Source organism: Podarcis vaucheri (genome assembly GCF_965113315.1).
Source record: "Podarcis vaucheri genome assembly, chromosome: 2".
In the NCBI taxonomy this organism is placed as follows: Eukaryota; Metazoa; Chordata; class Lepidosauria; order Squamata; family Lacertidae; genus Podarcis; species Podarcis vaucheri.
This window is the reverse complement of record NC_138760.1, coordinates 1146525-1155184: the sequence shown is the minus strand read 5'-3', so window position 1 is coordinate 1155184 and position 8660 is coordinate 1146525. Positions and strand designations below refer to the sequence as shown.

The window sequence follows — 8660 nt, the reverse complement described above, 5'->3', positions numbered from 1 at the left end:
TAAACCACTTCTGGCACAATGGAACACCGTGACGGAAACCAGAGCACACAGAAACGCCGTTTACCTTCCTGCCACAGCAGTACCTATTTATCTACTCGCACTATGGAGTTCCTTATTTCGCCAATGTGATTTCCCACTATGAAGTTTACAATGCGTTTTCCTGAAATGCTTTTTTGATGTCTCTAGATCCAGCCAAGATCAGATAAAATGGGTCATGGAGATATCATGCTGCAATGTCTGGTTTTCTCAGAGGAAGGGACCATTTCTTAAAGTGCCATTATAAAAGTCTAAAAGTTCCTCTTAAAAGGAGCTTAAATCCTGAAACCAGTGGGTGGCACATGTTTTAACTTCCCCCATTCTTCCAAAGAAATAGGAGGAGGAGCGGGGAAGGAAAGAAATAGATGCTTAGTTCCTCAATTTGTTGCCCCTATTATAAATGCACTGAGAGGAGAAATTTGAAGACAAAAGCAAGATGGGTATTGTTGGTGTCCATGAGCAAGTGGAAGACGGAGACCACGGATATCTGGCCAAGATGGGGAAAGCCATGGCTCCAAGAAAAACAGGTAAGTATTTGTGGCATGCAGTGGCCTCAAGGTTTGGATCCAGATCCAACAAGTCAGGAAGCCCTTTGTGGTAAACCTATTCCAATACCTTTGTCTTTGTGCTAGGAGTCTTTCCAGTTTACTTGGGGTAGAGGAAAAATAGAAAGATTTGCTTTCCTTCCTGTGGCTTTGGAGTGGGCACCACAATAAGCACCCAAAGTGGAACTGCACAAAGCAGCTTCAGATCTGAGAATTAGGCCTACTTCCAGTACCTGGTGTCAGGAAGAGGAGATGTTTGGACAGGAAGTTGGCCCTGGCAGGTGTATGGAGATGCCAGCAATATACTGTTTGAAGGAAGGTTAGCAGGCTGGCAATGTTGGTCAAACTTTATTTGACCAACTCAGTTCCTACCAGCAATTCACTGCCAGTGTTGAAGCTGGAATTAATTAATTGACTTCTTCTCTTCCCTGACTTGCATGTTGAGGCCCCATGACCACCCCGTTCCCTGGGGATTAAATAAGTATGGGATCCAATAAGGCCACAACTTTATTGGTTACAGATGTGTAGGTTTTGGCCATAGGCATTGGGATAAGCCACACAAATAGCACTCCAGCCCGTCTGCTGGAAGGGCCTCTAAGGTTGAAGCCAACCGACAGGGAATAATGCCCTATGACCTCCATCAAATCGGGGCACCCCAAAAGTGGTCCCTGATGGAGGAGTGCAGTGGCCCTAGCCCCCCTCTAGGTGTTGGACAGAAGTCACTACTCCTGGATCCTTTTAACAGGATACCCTTGCCTGGAGGGGCAGTCAGAGGCTACAACCTCCCCTCCATCCAAGATCTAAGCTTACCCAATGCCAATCCACTTTAGAAAGTTGTGGTGATTGCTACAAGGTAGGCAAAAACCCAATGGCTGATGCCAATTTGCCAAATGGAAAAATTCCTTCCTGGCCCCAAATATGACAGCTGACATAGTCAATAACAAGGTTGTACCATCAGCAACATCCTGAAGTGAGGGAGGGTGGGAGAACCTGCAAAGAAAGAAGAGGCCAAATGGCCAGGCGTAACCATTGGGCAGTTGATCCCATGCCCCAGGGAACACACACTGTTGCCAAGGGTCGATTTGGTGGCAGGCAGACAATTTGGCCTGCTATTTGCCAGTTCACAAGAACAGCTTGGGGCCTGCTCACAAAGAAGGGCGAATGGACCTAGAGGGTCTGGTTGCATCTGCTCTAGTGTTTAATTTATCTTTGTAAGATAAAGATAATATATACTACGTAATCATATACTACGTAATAATATATACTACGTAATCATCAAAGTACTGCACGTAAAAATTGTAAAAAATGACTTGAGTGTCTGAGAGAAGCAGGATCAGATATTCTAATCAAGGGCCTTCCTGTTTCCTGTTTCCAGAATTGGCATCCCTCCCAACACTGCGGGAGAGAGACAGATGGAGGTAATCAGATAATGAAGGAGGGATTTCATTATCTGCATTCCTCTTTGGTTGGAAGAGGAAGCAGGCTCTGGCAGTCTGGCACTCGCTTCCCCATGGAATGGGAGGGCAGGCAACGCACTGGGTGCACGGGGCACTCCGGCTGCCGTGACCCCCCCACCCCGTTCCTGGAAGCAAAGGTCATCCTGTTAATTGGATTTTAATTGGACTAAACTACAGGTGTGTGCTAGAGATCATGGGATAAGAAACTGCGAAAACAACCCAGCTACAAGGAACTAAAAGGTTTGGAATGAGAGTGGATTTAATTTGGTGAAATAGAGGATGGGATGAAGGGAGCTCACAGTTTGCTTATTTAAAGTTTTTCTCTACATTAATGATACAGCAACCTTCCCCTGAATGCAAGCTTTATTAAAAATATCTGCACTAGTGAGAATGGAAGAAATTGCAATATACAGTGGTACCTCTGGTTACAAACTTAATTCATTCCAGAGGTCTGTTCTTAAGCTGAAACCATTTTTATCCTGAGGCGCACTTTCACTAATGGGCTTCCTGCTGTGTGCGCCTCTGGCGCGCAATTTCCATTCGCATCCTGGGGCAAAGTTCACAGCCAGGAGCAGCTACTTCTGGGTTAGCGGAGCTCCTAACCTGAAGCGTTCGTAACCAGAAGCATTCATAACCAGCGGCACCACTGTAATATGGAATTTAACAAAATTGGAACTGTGTGTGAGAGAGAAAGGAACTGGGGTGCGGGGGGGGGGGAGAAACATTATGCTTTGAAAATATAGAGTAAAATCCTCTCTAACCTCCATTATCCACAAAGGAATGATAAGGACAAATGGCCATCAGATTCTACCTTCTTCTTTTTCTCTCTTTTGAAAGGCAGGTCATTCCCCCAGTGGAAATGGAGCTCCTCTTTCCTGGTTTATGGGCTCCTGGCTCTCGCTTACCTGCTGATCATCGTCTTGCTGGGGCTACTGATCTCCAGTGGTAATTAAGGGACTCCAAAGTCTGAAACGCTTCAGTAGCATTATGACAAAATGTGGGGTTCCCACCCCAATTCAGATTCTCACCTTTGAAAGCTGCTGGAAAACTGTTCAGAAAATCCAACTTGGGCTGGTGGGATGGCCAATGGCTGACTAGTGAGTCAAGACAGCCAGAACGGCCAAGGGGGGTGAGGCACCATATACATTTCTGCCAGATATTGAGTCAGACCAGCACTGTCTCCTCCAGGGTCTCAGAGTTCTTTCCCTGGTCATTGGGATTCCCCCAGGCACCATGTAAATAAATAAAAAATATCCAGAGGTGCATGCAGGATATGTGCTCTTACTAATGTTCTCTGTCATTACTCTAACAAAAATTATTCTCCCCTCACCTCAATTCTGCTATTCATCCTAGGATGGAAGCTGTCCAAAAGGAATAGCAATTAGGTGTTGGGACTAATTTAATTTGGGATTTCCAGAATCTACCTGTCTGGTTTGTGACAGGTGATGCTGGAATGGGAGAAGAAGTCCCACCCTATCTCTTTTTCTCTCTTCTGAATTTCTAATATTCTGAGTTTACTTGTATTTCTTCTTAAAATTTCAGGGTCAAAGTTTTCCTCAGAAGCGAAAAAGTTACATAAACAGCTAGAAATGAGCAAGGAGCGTAAGTGTCTTGCCAAAACCACCTGGGGCTTGCGGCTGCAATAGCCTGGGGGAGGTGGCTCTCGCCTGGCATTATGCCAGAGAGCCTGTTTCCACTGCAGGAGGGGCATAATTTATCACCCACAATCATTCCTCCAATGCCTGGCTTTAGAAGGCAGGTCTTCGCCATCAAAGCGGCATCTTCCAGGGAAGCCTGAACTCTAAGCACCTCCTGGGCCCGGAACTCTGTGAGTCCCTTGAGCTGGAGGAGCTTAGAAACAGGTGTAACTCATGAGCTTGTGCCATTGATGTGCTGCAAACCCTCAGGATTACAGGGATGAAAGGGGCTTGGCTGCTGCTGCTGCTGCTGCTGCCTCGATGAGCATCGCTGCCCCCTAGAGGAGCAAATTCCACCTTAACTATCTACTCTGTGGAGAAGTATTTTCTTTTGTCTCTCCTGAATGTTCCAGCCATCAGCTTCACGAGATGCCCCCATCCAGTGCTGTGCTGAGAGAGGGAGAAAAGGCTTTCTTTATCCACTAAAAAGCCCCACATTGTAACTGTTCTTCACAATGTAGAAAGCATGCCTATATTAAAACAGAAAGATGGCACGTCTCTCCTCCTGGTGGGGAAGGCTGTGGAAGGATGGCCGGAGCGTGCCCGCTCCACCTGCAGTCCATTGGGTGAAGCCACGGTCAGGGCTTTCATTCTGTGCCTTTTCTCTCTTGCCAGTGTTCCCATGTGGTTCCAGAAGCAGGGAATGGGAATACTTTGACGGTCGGTGTTACTACTTCTCCCTCCGGAAGGCTACTTGGCACACGGCTAAGTCACTTTGTGCAGAGCGCAATTCAAGCCTGGTGGTTATTCATGATGAGGCCAAGCAGGTAAAGGTGCTGGAGTATTGATCCTTGTATGTGTGTGGATATGTTGCCTCTCAAATGAGTTCTTATTGACACCTCAAACTACATTTCCCAGGGTCTTTTGTTGGGAAACTACATTTAATGTAGTAGAAATAAGATGCAAACGTGAAATTGAAACAAGGCCGCAACCGCTCTGAGATGACAATGGTGAGGGATGCTGGGAAGCCTCTTAAAATGACTTCAGGGCTCAGCGTCTCTTGTGGGCAGCTAGGGATGGGCAAACATGTCCATTTTGGTTTCTCTCAGTTCTTCATTATTTCCAGTCTTAAGTTCACTTCTCCACATTTCCATATCAGGTTTTAGAGATTTTTTAAAAAGACGTTCTCTTCCAGTGCAAATTTCCCCTAACATGCACATCTTTGGAATGCAATCTCCTCTAACATAACACATTTTTTATGTTATCTTCACTAATATGCATTTATATGCAAAGTCACCCACACACATTACTCGGCTGGAAGACTGCATTGCAAAAGTCAGAGAAATTCAAATCTTGAAGGATGGGGTGGATCATTCTAAACACAGGAAAGATATGCTATAAATAGTATACAGAGTATAGCTGAGTATCTTGTTTTGGAAGGTGCAAATTAGGTAAGATCACCTTTAAATGCAAGCTGAGCAGGCAAGGAGAAAAGCACAATATACATCCTGCATGTGATGTTTCAGCTGCTGGTGATTGTCACAAATTTCAGTTTTACCCAGAGAGAAAGCCCAGTCAGACATTGAGGACATTACAAAAATGAAATGTAGCACTAAAAAAGAGATGTGTAAAATTTGCATATGCTCGTGTGTGTGTGTGTGTGTGTGTGTGTACGGACTTCAACTAGCCAGCTCTTAAAATAGAGAACTCTTTCAAACAGAGGACTGTTATCTGTAAAGTAGAAGATGTGGACACTCTGTAGATATTTAGTGGCAAGTGTGGCTCTGGAAATCCAGGTTTGCTGATCAAGATGCTTCCTGACTAGAGAAAGGCAAGACCAGAGCAGGGACTCATGCAGAGACACAGGGAGCATCTTCCGCGCTGGCTTGCCACATGACTGAGGGAGCCAGGGCTGCGCAATGTGCACACACCCCACGATGTGCTGACGTGTTGTGTCATTACATGTTGCAAGGGACATGAGCATGTGAGTGAAATGAACACATGGTGCAGTGTGCACACATAACAGCCACAGAATTTTGAGGGGAACTTCAGCCACCCACCCAACCCCTCAACCCTCCAGTCGCACCCCTGCAGGCAATGCTGCTTGAATAACGCCACTTCTATGAGTTGTGTGTGTTTGTATCCTTAAAACAAAACGTCAGTGCCTGCCCTATCCTGTGGGGGGGTTTCCTTGCAGAATTTCCTCGAGTCTCAAACCAGGAATGAACGCTATTGGATTGGACTCAATGACATCGATGAAGAAGGGGAATGGAGGTGGATTGATGGCACCAATTACTTAAGCAGCTACAAGTAAGACACAGGACTATGAATGCCGCAACCTCCCCCAGCAAGCCAAACTTGGCACGGCTCCTGCTTTGGCCATCCTGGGAAGGCAACAGAGATGGGAGTAGCTGACCAGGTCTTGGCCTGGTGAGCCCCCTTGCCCCCTTCTTCTGCCCCACTGTCTCTCACATACCCCCTCAGATGCTGCTGCCCCCCAAAGGAAGTGCTTCTCCCAGTGATTTCAATAGAAACTGCTTTCTCTGCAGAGGCGGCAATGACCCGAAGACTGGAGCATTTCCCCCTTCAAAGGGGCTCCTTCTAACCAACCACCAGCTGGTTTTTAGTTAAAGGGAGTCTCCCTGGCACAGGGAGTCCATATTCACAGGAGGTTGCGCTACACCAACCTTCTGTGAACTTTGATGGGTGTCAATAACCTGCTACCATTATGGTCCCACCCACCTGTCAAAGTTGGCCTGCCGTGGGCCAGTGAGAAAAAGATCTGCCCTGCTGGGCTAAAATGCTAAGATGTGATATGAAGTCATACAGTGCAATTGGTTTGCTGAAAGTAAGCAGATCTAGGTCTTGCCACAGACCTTCCTTGGGTGGGATATGCCTGGAGCTCCCTGGAAGACAGCTGGGTAGACAAGCCCACCCAGATAGCTAAAATGTTGATGTGCATTGTAATCTGTTTTGACTTTATTGTTGCTTTTATTTCTTTTTTGAATGTTGCAAAAAAGTTGTTTTTAACTATTTTCACCAATAATTTTATTGTTTTATTCTCTTAGTAATCTGTTTTGAGGTCATTTACAATCCAGCAATGTGTAAATTTTACAAAACAAATGAGCCAGTCACTGCGTCCCAGGGGTGCAGCTGGCTGCTCCAGCACCCGGAGCAGCAGGGGCAGGGCAATCCGCGCACAGGGGCGCCGCTGCGTCACTCCCAGGAGAGGCAGGTGGCTTGGGCAGGCTGCAGGCCAGGCGGACCGCACTCCCTTCCTGCGCCCCTGCTGCCTCAAAGCCACCAAAGTGCAGAATGGGAAATCTAGAGAGAATAGCTTGGATATACTTGGATTTGGGAAGCGAGTCGAGGGTAGTGTGGCTGGAGAAGAACCATTTCTGCATTTTTCAATGTATCTTACCTCCCTTCCTCATTCAGGAATTGGAGACAGGGTCAGCCCAGTGACTATCAGAACAAGGAAGACTGTGCAGAGATCCATTTTTCTGGGGAATGGAATGATGAGAGCTGTTCCACTGCAAACTTCTACATATGTGAGAAACCTTTGCCTTCCTGAAGAACCATCATGAGAAAACACACCAAGCAGCAAGAACGGGATTGCAAAGGCATCTTCTTTCTGCAGAGACTGCCTACTTCAAACCACTTGCTTTAGAGTGACAAGGGCTGGCTCTACACTGACCAGTTTAATGTTATTAGAACATTATTAGATATGTTGTTCTAAAACATCACAGGGCATACTTGTTAATTAAAGCATTTTTACCCTGGTCCCCCCCCCCCCCTGAAAACGCTGCCTTCCTGCTGCTGGATGCTCTGCAATGCCCTCTGGTGTCCCATTTTAATAACGCATTATGGAATTTAAAAGTAGGATGTCATGTGTCCAAATACGTTATCAAAACCCTTCCCTAACATTAAAAACCATGTGTGTAGATCCGCCTCAGGACTCTGCACAACGTGAATGAAGCTAAACTTATTTTTTTAAAAAAATAATAAGTAATTCTGAATGTAATAAGAACTATATTCTGAATAAAGGTTTGCAATCAAAATCATAAGGCTGAAGTCAATGTAAATTCCTATTTTCAGGGTTTCTCTATATGTCACAGGACCTGTCTTTTGTAAAACTTCCCACCAGGGGAGGGAATGAAAGAAAAAGGAAGGAAAGAAAAATAAGGGGAGAGGAAGTTTACATGACCATACATTTAAAGCAAGCCCCCCCCAAAAAAAATAATAATTCTGGGGGTTGGTGTTTGTGTAGGGTGCTGGGAATTGCAGTTCCCATGATTTCTTTGGCAGGGGAGAGCTTTAAATGCATTTTGAGTGTGCAGCCTACATATGACCAAGGTGGGAGAATGGGGATGGGTGAGTGTGAAGGTGCATTATGGAAGTGTAGATTGGGGGCCGGGTATATGGACGTGTGTGAACAGGATGTCCATGGGGCATTGTTGTGCGCAGATGGGGTGTGAGGGTGTGGATGACATCTGACCCCCTGGAAGGGAGTGAGTTGGACAAGCAGCAGCTCAGTGCAATTTCTAATCTATTCCTATTCAATGATGTTGAGTCTTGATTGGGGCAAAGAGAGATCTGAAATACTCTTGAGAATATTTCCGTGCCTGCCCAGATTTTCTGACTCACCATGAGTTGGTTCGGCTAAAGGCTTTCAGTGCAGTGTGAGTGACAGTCTAGACCAGTCTAGACCTTTTCAGCCGTGGGCCGGTCCACCATCCCTCAGACCTTGTGGGGGGCCGGACTATATTTTTTTGGGGGGGGGAATGAATGAATTCCTATGCCCCACAAATAACCCAGAGATGTATTTTAAATAAAAGGACACATTCTACTCATGCCGAAACACGCTGATTCCCAGACCATCCGTGCGCTGGTTTGAGCAGGCGATTGGGCTGCATCCGGCCCCCGGGCCTTAGGTTGGCTACCCCTGGTCTAGACCCATAATCCTGCAGCAAAAAGATTAAGTC

General features: G+C 46.2%; 1 protein-coding gene across 2 annotated transcripts; it reads left to right on the top strand.

Moving 5' to 3' along the window:
- The first annotated feature begins 404 nt into the window (after positions 1–404).
- Positions 405–7742, top strand: LOC309526859 (hepatic lectin-like). 2 transcript variants are annotated; one of them, XM_082213162.1, is made up of 6 exons: positions 405–563; positions 2876–2983; positions 3581–3640; positions 4351–4502; positions 5873–5985; positions 7114–7742. In XM_082213162.1, the coding sequence occupies exons 1-6, from the start codon at positions 473–475 to the stop codon at positions 7247–7249; spliced, it is 660 nt and encodes a 219-aa protein (XP_082069288.1). In that variant the 5' UTR covers positions 405–472; the 3' UTR covers positions 7250–7742. The 2 variants fall into 2 exon arrangements, with proteins under 2 accessions (XP_082069288.1, XP_082069289.1); XM_082213163.1 differs by lacking the exon at positions 3581–3640.
- Positions 7743–8660: the final 918 nt, after the last annotated feature.

Bases quoted from the DNA above. Each gene is read 5' to 3' on its own strand.
- LOC309526859 (XM_082213162.1), top strand. From the start codon at position 473: ATGGGTATTGTTGGTGTCCATGAGCAAGTGGAAGACGGAGACCACGGA. The intron at 2,984-3,580 runs GTAATTAAGGGA...TTAAAATTTCAG, and splicing joins GGGGCTACTGATCTCCAGTG to GGTCAAAGTTTTCCTCAGAA. The intron at 5,986-7,113 runs GTAAGACACAGG...TTCCTCATTCAG, and splicing joins AATTACTTAAGCAGCTACAA to GAATTGGAGACAGGGTCAGC.